Source organism: Sesamum indicum, linkage group LG4, assembly GCF_026168435.1.
Source record: "Sesamum indicum cultivar Baizhima isolate 11 linkage group LG4, ASM2616843v1, whole genome shotgun sequence".
Classification (NCBI taxonomy): Eukaryota; Viridiplantae; Streptophyta; class Magnoliopsida; order Lamiales; family Pedaliaceae; genus Sesamum; species Sesamum indicum.
Genome location: NC_142660.1, coordinates 1,188,330 through 1,205,671, shown reverse-complemented (window position 1 = coordinate 1,205,671; position 17,342 = coordinate 1,188,330). Strand labels below are relative to the sequence as shown.

At 35.3% G+C, this 17,342-nt stretch overlaps 2 protein-coding genes across 2 annotated transcripts; one reads left to right on the top strand and one right to left on the bottom strand.

Moving 5' to 3' along the window:
• Positions 1-621: 621 nt before the first annotated feature.
• Positions 622-3,275, top strand: LOC105159835 (xylan glycosyltransferase MUCI21). The gene is made up of 3 exons (XM_011077038.3): positions 622-1,049; positions 1,133-1,204; positions 1,777-3,275. The coding sequence occupies exons 1-3, from the start codon at positions 809-811 to the stop codon at positions 3,069-3,071; spliced, it is 1,608 nt and encodes a 535-aa protein (XP_011075340.1). The 5' UTR covers positions 622-808; the 3' UTR covers positions 3,072-3,275.
• A 1,246-nt stretch (positions 3,276-4,521) lies between these two features.
• LOC105160042 (P-loop nucleoside triphosphate hydrolases superfamily protein with CH (Calponin Homology) domain-containing protein) lies at positions 4,522-14,878 on the bottom strand. Its single transcript, XM_088879611.1, has 20 exons — positions 14,719-14,878; positions 14,536-14,610; positions 13,854-14,011; positions 13,596-13,742; positions 13,253-13,508; positions 12,642-12,733; positions 12,483-12,554; positions 11,252-11,350; positions 10,575-10,649; positions 8,923-9,004; positions 8,568-8,663; positions 8,110-8,280; positions 7,931-8,037; positions 7,610-7,786; positions 7,285-7,451; positions 6,950-7,200; positions 6,324-6,487; positions 5,369-6,198; positions 5,036-5,211; positions 4,522-4,952 (listed from the first exon to the last, which is right to left on the bottom strand). The coding sequence occupies exons 2-20, from the start codon at positions 14,603-14,605 to the stop codon at positions 4,876-4,878; spliced, it is 3,267 nt and encodes a 1,088-aa protein (XP_088735737.1). The 5' UTR covers positions 14,606-14,610; positions 14,719-14,878; the 3' UTR covers positions 4,522-4,875.
• Positions 14,879-17,342: the final 2,464 nt, after the last annotated feature.

Genomic DNA, 17,342 nt, shown 5'->3' with positions numbered 1-17,342 from the left:
ATATAATATTTCGAGGAAAAATACAATAATCTATCAATTATTACTATTAAAATAAAATGAATAAAAGTATATATTTGAATTTATATATATATATATATATGAAGTATATACATATAGGTCAGCATTGACAGTCAAACCCGATCAAATCACAACTTCGTTGTAATTATTTTATAAATCATAAATAAATAATTATTTAAAAGACGTCGACATGTTCTATTCTTGCTATTATTTATTGTTATTTTGTGTGAATATTCAATTTGGAAAAGAAAATTTTTAAAAATCTAAGAAATAAAAATGACGGATAAATTTCACAAAACAAATGCTTTTTTCATTAGCCAAAAGTTTAAAAAAAATAAATAAATAAATAAAGTTTTAAATTTTCATCTCTAGAATATAAAATAACAAAAAAAAAAAAAAAACTATTCCAGTCGGTTTTTCGTGTGTTATGCATAATATTTTTTGGAAGTGTTCTTTTTGTTAATTTTAAAATTTGATTGTATGTATGTTTAAAAATTATGTTATTTATTTAATAAAAATAATACGCGTTATTAATATATATTAAATAAAAGTAAGCATACTACAAAATTTAAATTAAAACCAAAGATGGCAGCGTCTCTCTCTCTTGAAGAATAAACAGAGGAGAGGAGCCACCCGAGAAGGCACAAACACCTTTCTTCCCCTAAGAAAACCAGACATACACATATTCCTAGACAAAGCTTTCTCCTTTACAACTCTTCCTATAAACCTCTCTCTCTCTCTCTCTCTCTGTGTAAAGAAACCTTCTTCCTCAGCTCAGCTTTCCTGGAAAATGGTTAAATACCAGAGGAAAAATCTGTATAGCCAGTGGAAGAAAAGCAAAGACTATTACTACTACATGTTTGATGAGGATGAAGAGTCTTCTTGCTCATACCCTTTTACCTTAATCTATGCAAACACCAAGAAAAGAGCAAAGCCCAAGTTTTTCTACTTCGCTTTGCTTTCTCTGCTTTCTTGCTGCCTGATTTTACCACCCCTGTTCTTGTTCTTCAACTCAAACTTCTCCTTGCTCCGTGAGTCTTTTTTCTTTCCCTCGGACTACATGTTTTTCTTCACTGATTTTTGGGTTTTTACTGTTTTTCTTGTTGTTTTGCAGATTCATCTGATAAAGAAGGCCGTGGTTCAGGAACTGATGTAGATGGCTTCCTTTGCTCAGCTGTTCCTAATGGTATGTCTGTCAGCTCGTCTTTTGGTTTTTAAATCTTTGTTTGCCTTCTTCTATGTGTTTTATTGGGGGTGTTTTTGATGTTTTTTCTTTGTTTTCATGCTGACGATTTGCTGGATAAAACAAGAAAGATTTTCGATGTTTTTTTGCCTCGGCAACTCAAGTTTCTCTTATGTCTGAATCTTATTTTCTTTTCTAAACAAGATTTACTTCTGTTGTCTTATAGTTTCGACGAACGAGAATAGAGCTTCTTGTTTTTATTCCTACAAACCAATTCTTGTCTTCTTTTCCATTCTTTGATGTGTTTGTATTTGAGTTTCCCTTTTCTCTTTTTAGTTTTTTTCTTCACTGTTTCATTCTTTTCTTCTTGTGCTTTTGGCCCCATATGTTGTTTGTGGATTTGAAAGCGTGATAGGGGGAGCGGGATTTTGGGGTCTTATTATAGTGGGGTAGGGACAATCACACCCTTGATTATTATGTTTAATCAGGCTGACAACATTACAATGACCATCTTTTTCTTAAATTCTGCTGTATCTTTTCATATGTTAATGGAGGAATATGAACTCTTGATGCAGGTACTATTTGTTGCGACAGAAGTAGTATAAGAACAGACATATGTGTAATGAGAGGGGATGTAAGAACTCACTCTGCCTCCTCGCCTCTCGTCCTGTACGATACTGTTGGTTTGAATGCTTATGCTCCGGGCCTATCTGATGGTCATGATGATGAAGGGCAGGTGATCCAGCATGAAAAGATTAGGCCATATACGCGAAAATGGGAAACCAGTGTGATGGGTACAATTGATGAGTTAGACCTAATCCTAAGAAGAGAGTCGAGCGTTCATCAGAGGTGTGATGTCCAGCACGACGTCCCTGCTGTGGTTTTTTCGACTGGAGGCTATACGGGCAATCTTTACCATGAATTCAACGATGGGATTTTGCCTCTATACATCACTTCTCAGCATTTCAACAAGAAGGTTGTTTTCATCATGCTTGAATATCATAATTGGTGGATTACAAAGTATGGTGACATAATCTCCGAGCTCTCCGATTTTCCAGCTATAGATTTTAGTGGGGATAAAAGGATCCACTGCTTCCCAGAAGCGATAGTCGGCTTAAGAATCCATAATGAGCTCACAGTTGATTCTTCCTTGATGGAAGGCAATAAGACGATCAGAGACTTCCATGACCTCCTGGACCGAGCCTACTGGCCTCGTATTAGTAGTCTCATCCAGGATGAGGAACTTGAAGCTCAGTCAAGACTGGCGATTTCACCATCAGTGGTTAATCCAATTGAGACAAAAACAGAAAAACGAGGGTTGGATCAACCTAAACTGGTTATAGTATCTAGGAACGGCTCAAGGGCAATAACCAACGAAGATTCACTTGTGAAAATGGCTGAGGCTACTGGTTTTGTAGTTGAAGTTTTGAGGCCTGAAAGAACCACTGAGCTTGCAAAAATCTATCGAGTCCTCAACTCAAGCGACGTTATGATTGGTGTCCACGGTGCTGCCATGACTCACTTCCTCTTCATGAAGCCTGGTTCTGTTTTCATCCAAGTGATACCCCTTGGCACTGAATGGGCAGCAGAAACTTACTATGGAGAGCCAGCTGGGAAATTCGGGTTAAGATACATTGGCTACAAGATCCTCCCGAATGAGAGCTCATTGTACAATGATTACGACAAGAACGACCCCATTTTGAATGATCCAAGCAGCGTTAACCGTAAGGGATGGGAATTCACAAAGAAAATCTATCTTGATCGACAAACCGTGAAGTTGGACTTGAAAAGATTCCAGAAGCGCTTGCTTCGCGCCTACTACTACACTGTAGCTAGGAAGAAAGGGCGTTCGCATCGTCTATCTGAGTAACATCGCAGCTCTCTTTAAGATCATTTTTCTAACACATTCTTTGGCAGTTCCACTTTGTAAATGAGTAACTACAGAAGGAAGAAAATGGTTGTAGAGATTAGTGTATCACTGTCTTTTTGTACATCAAACAGCAAAGAATAAGCTTTCTTTTTGGTTTTAGTGAAGCGAAAAAAGAAAAAAAGTTGGCCATCTTTATTATTCAGACATGCATTTGTTCTTTATAGCAATATGGAAATGGGAAACTCTAACCCAATTTTGAGTTTGGCCGCACCAAAATTAATTATATGACAAGGATAATATATTTGTATTGTGGTAACGAATCACAAGTCAAGAATTTTGAAAATTTCAACCGTTGGGCAGACGAGTCTTAATAAAGAACTTAGCTAGCTCATTATCTTGATGAAACTTATGAGCTGCTATCTGAAAAGGGTAAAATTATAGAACCATAGTTTGGTTAGTGATTTTTGGTAAGGACTTCATTCTCCTTATAATTATGTCAATTGAGTAATAAATGAGGAAACTTAGGAGAACCCTTTTATGAGTTTGGTCTTCTAAATTCAAGATTTCACTTGAAAACAAGTTGCCTGCACGGAATTACAATTCTTGATGAGTTCCCAAAGATGAAAAGGATGTAAGAAGGGGAGATATCTGATCACAGGGAAAGCAGCATTTGTTTTTATTTGATTGGAGCATCTAAGCAGGGCCACAAGTACTGTGCTGGAAATCGACTATGCAATGACTTAAACCTGCAAAATTGTCACTTTTAAATAAAAGTAAATGTAAATTCATTGTAATTACTCCAAATAAGAAAGTCTAATTATTATGGGATTTTGTTTTTGTCAAAACTTATTCAAGGGTAAAGTACAACGGGCTTTTATGAGATTTATCATAATTATAAATACTTTTTCATTATTTAAAAATTTACGAGTATTTCTCTAAAATTAACAATTATCTAATAAATAACTCCTATAATGAATTATCACAAGAGAGTATTTGTTAGACGATTATTAATATCAGAAGAATATTTATAATTTTTCAAATAAGAAAGATAATTATAATTAAAACAAACTTCATGGATTCTGTTGAAAATCACCCTCTCATTTTTCAACCATCATCCAATTTAGTCACCAACTTCCAACTTGTTGTACTATCCAAAATAATTGTTGGTTTTTGATGAAAGTCATAATTTACTAGGATGAAATTGTTGGAATGAAGATAATGTATACGCATAAGCTGCATAAAGACACATCAAATTGCAATCATCGTGTGTACCAAGTAAATATTTGAAATATAGTTTTCTTCATGGAGAAATCAAAGAAGCGATATAGGGCTTTTTTCATGCCTATTCAACCACGTCTCTGTGGCAAATTCTTTTTATTTCTTAAATAGGGAAAGAACGAAGTGAAGAAAAGAAGCAAGCAGTCATGGATTTTAGGTAGTGACATGATGCTTTTCAACTTAAAAGTCAAGTGCTGCTCACATGCACTGCTTTCATTCTAGACATAACAGTTCTTCTGCCAACATCTCAACATATGATATGTCGTTTCGCATAAAAAATTTCGTCAAAATGAGAGAACTATGGTATCATTTATTGATCTAAGTTACAAATCCAGGACATCAAAGAATTCATCCCCCCACCCCAGTTCTATACAAGAATAACTGTTTAAACTACTAGTTTTAGTTAGTTTGTCAGCAAGGAACCTTGAACTTCAGCAACTTCTGTGTCTAAAAGCAAATGTCAAGTTCTTGTGGTATGCTTCGAGTCAAAGCAAAACCTACCCCTGTTCAAGCAGCCTTAATGATTCTAAAGCCAGCGTTTTGTTAACTTTATTGAAGCGCGAACTTGGGGGGGTGTCTTTGCATTCCTGTTGTCGTTTCCATCTGCATAAAAACAAAGCATCTGGATTCATAAAGGTGCTCTTTGTCAACTTACGTGAGCCAAATATTATCTTAGTTTCACTTACAGGAGTCAGTTGAAACCCCTCCAAGTGAAGATCGTCTCGACCTTTCTGGTTGCTGTATGCTAGTTATTGACTGCCTCCTCAAAGCCTTGCCATTAGATGAAGTCGGTGACTTTGCATCAGGTATGGTACCAGCGCCATGCAACGGTGTGGTTATTCCATTCGGTTTCTGTTGATTCCTGCAATTCACAATTTCATCTTGAAGCTACATAATCTCATTACAACATGAATAACAAGTTAACCTAAAAGAAGCCCTTAATTGACCATTTCTAATAAGAAACTATCTTTGTAAATGAATTACTTGCATGCAAGTGAACATGAAAATAATTTGCCTACCTCTTCTCTGATCCATTAATCATTTTCCCAATAGTTCGAAGCGACTTTCTTATGTGAGATCCTTTTCCCTGAGTTGAGCAAGGTGTCTGGATTCGGGAACTAATATTATGGTCACTTGGCAGCACTCTTTGGATCTCATTTCTTGATTTTATTTGAGCTTCAGGTGTTTTGGGAATTTGAAATGATGGAACCTTGATTGTTGCTGTATCAATTTTAAGCAGTGGACTTTTGGGAGCAGAACTTAGGGGACTTCGGGGACCCCCCCTTTGATTGGGTCGGTTCAGCAAAGATCCACTGCTCTCTTTTTGCCCACACGTAATTGTGATTGACTTTCCATCTTCAAGCTGACTGTGATTTTGCAAGCATCTTTCATCTGGCTTTATAGGCTTGCTCATCATTTCCGGTAATTTGATGTGATCGGAATCTTTCAGCAGATATCTTGGCCCTTCAAGACTTAATCTTCGAGAGCTAGTTTGTGCTGCAGGAGGGGTTTTGGCTCCTCTTTTGTCAGTGTGATTGATTGATCTTTCTACTGGTGCAGTGGTGACATTTTCAATGCTTAACCTTCTGGAGCGTGGTGGAGGTGTTTTCTCAGTGAATTGTTTAGGTTTAACAGAAGGAGTTTTGGCTCCTCTTTTGTCGTCATTATTTGTTGATCTCTCCAATTCCACGGTCTTGCCATTTTCGATGCTTAAGCGTCTGGTACGTGGAGGTGTTCGCTCGGTCATTGTTTTAAGTTTCTGTGATGGAGTTCTTGCTGCTTCCTTTGTTTTTCTCGTAAGAGGAGTCTGGACTTCCTTGTCACCCAATGCTTTTTTGAGGTTCTCTATCTGTAAAATTTTCAAGCAATCTCATCATGCTAACAAATCACAAGATTGAAAACTCAGATTGGCTGCAAGAGCAACTAATATATCTTTCCTGAATAAAAAAAGAAAAAGCAAGTCACTCTATTTACCTGAGCTTTAAGCTCTAATACCTCACTGCTTTCTTTATTTACACGAGCTGCACCAAGTTCCACAGTTGATACCCTCTGGGCGAATTTCAAAGTACTCATTGTCTCTTCAAAAGAATCACCTTCTGGGTTTACATGAGCTAACATCAAGGTTTTTGCATTTCCTCCTACCCATGAAAACTACAATCAGTATATTGTGTAAACAAATGCACAACATGGTGCCACCATACTTTGAAAATATTAACAATTACAATATGGAAGAAAAAGAAAAGGAAACCACTTGATAATCAAGCATTTCATATCAAAGGGCTACAAGTTCTAGCATTTGACAGCTAAAATTAGTAAGGGTAGCTTACATCTACACCACTTGAGATTAGGTCTAACCACAACAAACACCCCCCCACCTTTTGCAAACAAGTACACCACCTCAGGTGTCGATGTGATTTACCTCTGGGGATATGTTGATATAAGTTTTTGCCCTTGTAAGAGGTATTAATGTAAATTAAATTACAACCTTAACGGGTATACTTTGTAATTTTGCAAAAAAGGTTAGGAGGGTGTTAGGGTAATTAGACTAACGTGAGAGGTTGTTGATGTAATTTACCCTATAGTAATTGCATTAGTAGTACCTAGGGAGTTCTGCAGAAGTAAAGTGAGTTTGCTGTTTCTGTAAGGAATATGAGAGTTCTTCTGTGCCAAGGCTGTGATGACATCTATTAAACAAGCAAGAGATTTGTTTATGTTCTGTGCTTCTTGGAGTCCATCTCCAGTAACTTCCGACTTATCAACCCGTTCGCTACCTGCCAGATCCACCAAATGGAGGCAGCTACGGAATAAGCTTCCAGATGCATCTTCACCATGCACATGGACAGACAGTATACTGCAAAAGCGTTTATTTTCGAGGCCACAGTTAGTATCAGGACAAAAAAGAATATATTAATAAACATGAGAAAATGAAGTTGACCTGTGTGAACGGCTGCTTCTAATATTAATGGCAGTGGAACCAACTGCACGGTTCTCTTGACCAAGTTTCATCAAATTTACGACATCAACTGTTGATCTCACAGGATGCAATGTAGCATCTGGAAGAGCCATGCCATTGTTGCTTGCACAACTCCGGATCTCTAATTTACGAACAGTTAAGAAACCAACTCTGTGCAACAGCATGTATCAAAGGTTGAAAAGCAGTAAATTCTGTTCATTCTTTCAGGATGCAGTTTTCACAACTAAATAAAAGTCCAATCAAAACAAAGTAGAATACACGAATGTGTAAATGTGAAAGGATATTTGTTAGTGCCTAAATCTTTTGCAAGAAGATCATGAACTTGTTCATTGTGTATTTCAACCATCTGTACTTGAATATCATACTTTGTGATGTCCTTTCTTTGGTCAGACAGTTCAAAAAGTTCGTTAAGAGCCAAATAACTGATTCCCAAATTCTTGGCTGATCCACCTGGAGGACCCAACTGTCAATAAAAATGTTATTGAGCAATCAATTTTTCCAAAATCCCTGAAGTTCATAATTATATATGTTGATTTAAATAGTGTTCCAAATACAAGAGGTAATATAATGCATGCATCTGCAGTACTATGACTCTGAATATCCTCACCATAGTATATGTTTTGCCAGATCCAGTTTGACCATAAGCGAAAATGCAGACATTGTAACCATCCATTACGGATCTAACAAGAGGCTGCGTGTCTCTGTACACCTCGTCTGAAAGATCAGAATTAGTTCTCTACAAAGTAACTCTAAGTCGATCTTTCCAACATAAAGAGTCTCAATTACCTTGTGTGGCTGTTGGACCAAACACACGATTAAATTGGAAGAATTTCTTTTCATCTTTTAAGGGTTTCGGATCAATGACCACTAGTGAACCATTTTCTCCAATAAAATCAATAACATCTTGCTCCTCTGGGTTCAAGACAGGTCTAATCCTGCAGTAAACTCGAATATTTCCTGAAAAAGGATAACAAGAAACTGTCGGATAAATAGATCCTTGGTAAAATGGATGAAAAAGTTTACTCAAAAAGATCTAAGCCCTCCCTTTCATTTTTATACTCAATCAGACTCTTATGTTAATAGTTGTGAGCTTCCCATATTGTTATTGCTATAGAATTGCTTTTATGAACACGAGAGTAAGATATAAAAGACTGAAATAAACAAGACAAACTTAGCCTGAGTAAAAAAAAACTTTCGGATTTCTTACTGGCATATAGCAGAATACACTACCGTCTTTAACTAACCTTTCAGATCCTGAACCATGTTGTACAGATTCCTATTCTCTTTTACAGCCTTGTAATAACCAAGAGCAGCAGCAGACATCTCAAGCACTTGATCTCCTGAAACCATGTGAACAAATGGCAGATAACTTCTAAGGTATTGAGGCAGATTTATGTTTTTGTGATGCTTTAGTTACATTGAACATAGCTCTAAAGTACATTTCAGCAATTATATTAGCACATTGGGATAAGGGGCATGCATTTGCATGTACTATTAGCACTTTTGTGGTTACAAGCTAATTATTAAGTTCACGAGCAAGCACATGGAGTTAACTTTCTTGAAGGTGAAGGAAAACAGGTCCTAAGAATAGAAACATACCAAGTTGCTCTAAATCATTTTGAAGCTGATATTGCAGGCTCTCAACCTCCTGCTTTGCACTTGATAACAACAGTTTAATATTCTGCAACCAGAATATGGAATTCAATCACATTGAACTTGCTGAACTATATGATGCATATGCATATTGAATAAAACCAGAGGCAAAAGAGGCTTTCCTATTAGTTGAGATTAATATGATAAAAGAGATCGATTGCAATAATGAGATATGTTGATCTTTCACCTTAAGTGTATGAAAAATATACTCTTTATGATCTAGTAACTGTTTTTGATAGCATAATCAATTGAAATATTTGCAATCCACTAGTAGGTTGTGTAGATGATTCTGATATTTTCCATTGATAGGCAAATGCTGGTTAGAAGGAGCTTATACAGCTGAGAAAATACAATGCAAAACCTTATGGAAATGTTATTAGAAAATCAACCGGCAAATTGCATATTTGATCCCACAAAGAAGGGTTTGTGCCTTTTTTGGTCCCATGATTTACGGGAATTCGTTTTTGGTCCCAAAACGTTAAGAAAAGTTGCAAAGTTGGTCCCATTAGCAACTTTCCATTAATTTTTAACGGAAAGTTGCAAATTGCTATTAGTTTGTCAACTAACTCATTTTTTTGTTGTTGCTGCATGTGGGATGATGAATTGGAGGGAAATTTACCGCCAAAATGAGTGTTCTCTCCCTTTCGTGTACTTTCTTTGTTTTTATGTTTTTCTATAGCAATTTGTCATGTAAGGAAATAGGATATTTCAACCTATTTTTCTATAATAAAATGTTGTGATGTTGTACCTGAATGAAAGTGCAAAAAATATAGGCTAGTGCAAAATAAGAGTATTTGTGATTTCCAATATTATCCACGAAACAGAGAAATATCAATACACAAAGCAACATGCATTTTATTATATTTTTTTTCTGTTGTATTGAGAATGTAGCTTTGTGTATTCAACATTTTGCTCTGTTTTGTGGATAATATTGAAAATCACATATACTCTTTTTTTGCACGAGTCCATTTTTTCTGCTATTTCATTTCAGACACGACATCACATTTTATTATAAGAAAAATAGGTTGAGATATTCTTATTTTCTTACATTGCAAATTGTTATCCAAAAACACAAAAATGGGCCTGGTGCTTTGTGTATTTGAGCATGTTGCTCTGTTTTGTGAATACTATTGAAAATCATAGATACTCTTTTTAGCATCAATCTACATTTTCTGCACTTTCATTTCAGGCGCAACATTACAATATTTTATTATAAGAAAAACATGTTGAAATATTCCTATTACCATACATTAAAAATTATTATAAAAAAACACAAAAATAGAGCACAAAAAAGGGAAAGAGGGGTCTCATTTTGGAGTATAGATTTCCCTCCAATTCATCACCCCACCTGTAGCAAGGCCAAAAAGATGAGTTTGTTGACAAACTAACAGTAGTTTGCAACTTTCCGCTATCGGAACCAACTTTGCCATTTTTCTTAACGTTTTGGGACCAAAAAGGGCACCGACCCTTCTTTATGGGACCAAATATGCAATTTAGCCAAAATCGACCTTATAACATTGGAGATGTCAGAGTGTGAAATGACATGTAGGGCATGTTAGAGTTGAAACAGTACCACTAAAGCACAAAAAGGAACTTACAGAAAGCTCCCTTTCTTGCTGCTCAACTAGATTCCAATGATTGCAGCTACCCTTCTTCAAGCAAGCTCTGCAACACTATGGACCAAATAATTCATCTATGTTACATCGAATTGGAATAAGTAGAGTTCCACCACATTTATATTCAACCTCTGAGTTATAACAATCTTAAGATACGTTATACGTTGAGACACGTAAAAAAATTAAGAAAAGGTGCAAGTACACTCTGTAAGAAAATTCTGAAGTGAAGCAATTAAACAGCGAAGAAGCAGCCGCTCAACTTAACTAGTCAACAAATTCAATGCTTATCAAAAGCATCTGCATATGCCTACATTTGTACCATCCACCACAAAATTTCTACTTCACTTGGTTTAGAAACACAAGAGGAGAAATGAATGAGATATTCTTGTTGTTTAAGAGCTGGATGTACTTTCCATTGGTTGATGAATATTATTTGAAGTTAACAAGTAGAACTAAAGTGTATATCAAAATGAGCAATATATGGTTATCTATTGTGAACATAGATATATAGCACACATTGAACCATCTACCAGGGATGAACATTGATGCTCATAGGCCTCGGAAGTAAATGAACTGTGCTTACTGATATTAAATTTTGTAGAAAAAACTCAAACGAATTGAAACAATAGCACAATAAGTTCAGTAATCAAGAGAATTACCTGGCGGTTTTCCAGATTGGACAAATCTACAAGGGGCACAGATGTGGGAATGGGTGAGCAACTTCTTTCTCTTAAATGGTCCAATATACTTGATCTCATCTGGGTTTGGACACGAAAATGCCACATCTTTCAATCTTATATCAGCAAATACATGAGACATACTAGAAGATATTCAGTGGATTTATATGAGGTGCCCCGACATCAGTGTATAGAAGAAAAAGAAATTATTTGATGGTGATTGGCTGCATCTGACAACTATCAACTATGAAGTTTAAAAAATGCCAGAAAAATTTATGGGTTCTGAACCTTTTTATTTTCAAGTAAGTCAAAGTGCCCAAACATGACTCAAGAAAGTTTAACTGCAAACCGTAATTAATGTGAAGCTACAATATATCCATTAGGACACCACACTGACAAAAACAATTTCACCATATAATGGATTACAAAGTATCTATACATCAATAAAGTATGACACAAAAGTGGCTAGCCACAATCTTGAAAATGTTATAAATTTGCTTTAAAAATTTCTGGAAGCTTGCTCATTTTAAAAATCAGAAATGTACCCGAACACATCCAGGATTTATGACAACTGCATCACATTAGCTGTTGTGGTAAATCAGTTTGGTTGTTAACCAATCTAAAGAAAGTTCTTTAAAACAGGCTTGTAAAAGCCTTTTCCCATAAGGGATATCTGTATATTCCCGCTTTCCATGAAGGACATCCCGCCATTCTATTTTTGACTATGCCAAAACTTCATTCCTATATTTTAAATAAAGATAATGTATTACTTAAGTGTATACAGTCTACTACAATCTTTGTTTAATTCAAACCGAATTGAAAATAAAATAATTTCTTTCATATTTCAACCACAAGTCACGGAAAGGAACCAACTAATCGGCACTAAGTATTGGCGCTTCTCTCTTTCAAATGGAAAGTCTACAATTTAGAATTAATTCAACTTACTCTCCAGGCATTATATCTGCACTAAAAAAGAGACTCTGTAAGAAAATAGTGGAAATTGGTTGATGCTTCTTTTCTTTCCATCTTTTCATCTTTCATTCTCTCTCTTTCTATTAGTTAGAAACTTTAATTCCCTTATCGTGCATTATTCTATTGCAAAATCATACTAAGGATGTTACGGAAAGAAATTCTGGGTAATCTCTCGACACATCTTTACATTGATGAGCCTGTAATTTCACTTTGGAAGTAAGGCTTATGATTAATTGCTCACCTCCGGAAATGTTCTTCGAAATTGTTCCTCCAAGCAACTGGAGAGAATCTTGCTGAAGAATTTCACTGAATCCTGTTGAAAGGAAGAAACAGAATCATGACTAGATATTTGACATTTCTAATTGTCAAACAAATATATAAAAATAAAAAAAACACACACCACACTTCCTCTACGATAAGAAGCCACTAAGTTATTGTCAATGTTCTCCTTTGTGTCAACCATGTGTTCAGCAAGAGCCTTGACAATTGTATCTGTAGAATTTCGTAAACCAATATCAGTAAATGAGTATATTGAAAAAACACAAGAATTCAAGGAAATCACAGTTCTAGACTTCTAGGGATAACAAACAGGTAAAGCAGAGAAGGTCATTAGCCATCTTTACCCAACAGGTAACACATTCACAAAACAAACATCTCTGAGTTAATGTTTCTTGAAATTTAACAGAAATCCGATAAATCTTTGTCAAGCAATTATTGTTTTCAGCAGGCAGTTCAAAGGAAAATTTACCCATTTGATTCATATTATCCACTGATATTATCACAACAGCAATATCAGAAACAGCATTACCCAATCAACCAAACTTGAACAAATATTCACATTAATAGTTTGTCATAGGATGATGTGTGACAAAGTCAACGTTAGGTCTTCCAAAAACGTTCAAGTGTTTTTTGTTTATTACAGATGCTGCATCTATTGTCGGCCTTAAGTGATGACAATAAATTTTCATATAGATTTGAAGTGCATGATGAATGAGAAAGCATTTAAACTACCTTCAAGTTTCCTGATATCACTCACTGATGGAATTGATCCTGTGCTGCCTCCTGACATATCTAATTGCCTGGAACTATGACAAGAAACCGAGCCCGGACTACGTGCGTGGATTCTACCAGCTGAATGCACAACTATCGGTGATCTGGGTGGTTTAAAAAGTCCACTGCCTCCTGTCATTTGTTTCCACTCATGGTAAGCCTTCAGTGCCAAGATGCAATCAACAACCTTAGATGCTGACCCCTCTTCTAAGTTGTCCTAGAGCAACAACATACAATTGATCATACAATTTGCTGACTGATATGCGTTTTAGTTGATTGAGCAAAAAAGATATTGCATTCTTACCCTTTCAAATACTGAAGCTTCAAAAATAGGAAGCTTCAGTTCTTCCACAGCCACTAAAAAGTTCCGAATGTTCTCAAAGTATTGATAAGCTGGCAATGGCCGGGAATCCCACAGGAGTGACTGTGAAGGCATAGTAGTTTCTATGACCTAATAATACCAAAACAATCAGGAATCAAAATGTGTGAAGGCCTTAAGAATTGGGTGAGATGAATGACCACACATGCGGACGTAAACTCAGACCTTCAGAGCATTATATACCTTTGGAACTGAATCAGGTTGAATTTTATTGATTACGTTGCAAAGGATTAAGCCATTTCTCAAGCAAGAAATGAACTCTCTCTCAGACGGCTGGGTCGGTATTCCAAGTGGCCCCACCAGGTAATCTAGCCAATGGACAGCTTGATATCTTCTCAAAGCTATGAGTTCAATAGGCGAATGCGACAAAATTAATTAGGGTTCAGTTAATCTTGAAGAGTTAAATCACATACTCACAAAAAGCAACAAAATAATGATCATGAATCTTCCTATAAACAGTCCCTAAATTCCTAAAGCACAAACTTGTCATTAAAGAAAATCTTAGTGCATAATAATAAACCAATGACTAGTCGACATTTTCAGTACTTAAAGCCCGACAGCTTGCTCGTGCTACCTGTTACAGTCAACCGGTAGATACTAATCACATTGAAACCACAATTGAAAGAACAACAAAAAAAAAAAAAAAAAGGTTCAAAAGGACAAAATGCACTCAAGAAAGCAATTTTCAGAAAAATAAACAAAATCCCCATCTCCTAGATTGACCACATTAATGACCCTAAATTTTCCTATGAACAAGAACTCATCATGCATGCATCCTTCCATTAACTAATCAACAAAAACCTACAAAAATCAAATGTGAAGTAACAGATGAAGATATAATCAACGTGAAACAAACAAAACATACCTGCTTCTTCAGCCCTTCTCGAAGCCAAATTCAACTCACCCACTCTCCCTCCTCTTGTTAAATCCTCCATTACACCTGCAAACATTCCAAAATCACCATTCAAATAAGAAACCGCATTCATCATTCCCCAATCACACAAAGCCCAAGTATTAATCAAGAAAGGAAAACAATCCAAGAACATACTCCAAGATTTCTTTCCACAACTGAACCTGATCACATAGAAACAAATTCAAAACCCTACTAAAACACTTTCCCTATATTTTAGAGAGAGAGAGAACCAAAGAGTGCAATGAAGTTCGTAATCAATGTTTCTCTCTTTCAGTAGAGATGAAGACAATGTGAGTGTTGGTGTGCTAATTAATAAATAAATATTTGTTTTCGGCAAAAAAGATTAGGTTCGGATTTTCCACACCTGAGGCTCCGGAATCGTAACGTTACTTCTGCGGAATTTGAATTCAATTTTGGATTGATCTGAGCCGTCCATCACTCTAAGCTAGGGGATCATATGGGCTTGCTTTTGGGCTTGGGATTTGGGCCTTTGTTAGCCACGAGATCTTTTTAAATTTGTTTTTCCATAATTACTTTATTAACCTTTTTGGGAATTTAAAATATTAATTAATTAATTAAGATTTTTTCCATTTATAGATTAAAATCAAAGATTGGAATTGCAACCCTTCAGCCTAATTAAATTAATTCTTCCTTTACTTTGGTGAACTTTCTATATCCATAGTCAAAAAAACAATTGAGGGCAGTTATTATATTTATCAATAACTATTAAAGGAAATAATTCATTATAATTAGTTCAAATCATCAATATTTAAACTTTAAGTAAATATACTTATAAACCTAAATCAAATAATAGAGATATAAGATTAAATTATTATCCAAGTAGATTAATATGGTTTAAAATTCATGTGTTTAATTATTAGCCAATAATTATTGTATTTGGGAAAAATTGGGTATAAGCCCACAAAGTTGGTCTTCTATTCAAACTACGGGCTGAATAAAAGCCTGACTTGTGTTTGGGCTTAGAAAAGGATGTAAACAGTGAATTTTCAAAAGGACTGTAATTATAATTTTTTAAAATTCTTGGAAAAAAAGTGTAATTTTATATTTTCAAAAGGGGATCTAAGTGTAAATAACCCTTCATTTAACTAATCTTCGTTTTTATTTTTTTCTCATAAACAAAAAATTTTGAGTTCAAGTAGTGGTGAACGATGTATGTGTCGAATTATGTGTAAATGATCTCTCATTATTTTATATCAAAATATTGTTTATATAATTGGTAAATAATAACTAATATAATGTAAAATTTGTTAGCCAATCCCAAAAGAGGAGTATCCCTGGAAAATATGCACTCCTACTCAACTTTCCAAACAAAGCTCAGCACCAAAAGACAATGGAGGAGAATTTCTACATATGGAAATTAGTTCCACCATTTTTACCTTTTAATTTCTTTTTCCTAATTTCCACATTTGCTCACACTTCCCATTTTCAGACAGTTGGAAAAGAAAGTTACAAGAGATGAATACTTGCAAGTTATTGCCTCAATTGAAAAATCTATACATTGGCTTAGTTTCGACACATGTCCTATATGTGTGTGTTCATTCGTGGATAAGACGAGTACATTCAACGGTGTAAATCACGACTGACGGTCAGCATCACGTAGATTCCATTATTAAAATAATTTAATTTAATTCTTGTAGTTAGATATTCTTCAATTTTAATTATATTGATTATAAAATTGACATTATTAATTCTTACGGCCCTCACGATCTTAATTTATTCAAATATATTACGAGCTTGGAACTTTGAAATAATCAATAATCATTTATATTACGGAACAAATTCGTTGTAAAATAAATAATCACGATTATTCAAGAAATTTTAAATCTCCTATGAAATTTTCCCTAATTAGTGTAAATTCGACTTAAGTAGATGCTAAATGACACTGATTTAACCACCTTATAAGAATATAGAAACGAATTATACACAATTATTTATCGAAATTAAGAATAGGATTCTAATTCTAACCTAAAACCACCGGATAATCTCCCCAGGAATATTGCAATCCCAATTTGGAAATCCCACTACGATAAGATAATTTGGGGGTCACAATTATGTGTAAAATTCCCACATATAGCATTCCAGATTTCTTATTCCAAAAAAAATCAGCTTTTGCATTCTCTAGTTTGGTACAGACTACGGATTCCTTACATAAAATATCATATATAGAAAGCTTCTACCAAATGGGAATTCACCAAAACGGGTTTATTTCAAACCCATAATTTATTTCCTTTCCATTTTTAAATTTCTAAATGTAGCCATTCTCTTTCCCTCTTTTTCCCACCCTTTCCTTCACTAGACCGCAAGGGGAAATTCATCTAACTACCCAAAAAGGGCATATCAACTTATTTTTGATGTATTATTTCAGTAATAGAAAGCATTATAAATTCATTGGATTGGTTTTGTCATTTGTGTGAGAGTGAGGGGTAAAATAGGGAGGCAAAACATGTATTCCCTCCCGGTCAAAAACATTAAAACTTGTTATACGTACATACATAATCGTATCCCAGAAGCAGAAGAAAGATTAGTGACGGCACAGAGCGGATGAAGCCGTCGAGCACGTGTTGAGCATGCACACAGCAGTTAGGAGTCCCGTTCACACCTGCACCAGCACCAGCACAGCTCTGTCTACTTCCCAAACATACGTCAGATATTATCGAATCCCCAACTGCGATTCACATACAATTCTGTGTTTGCTGTAATTCTAAAACGAGTTAGGACTCGTAACGTCTGCTGCTTAC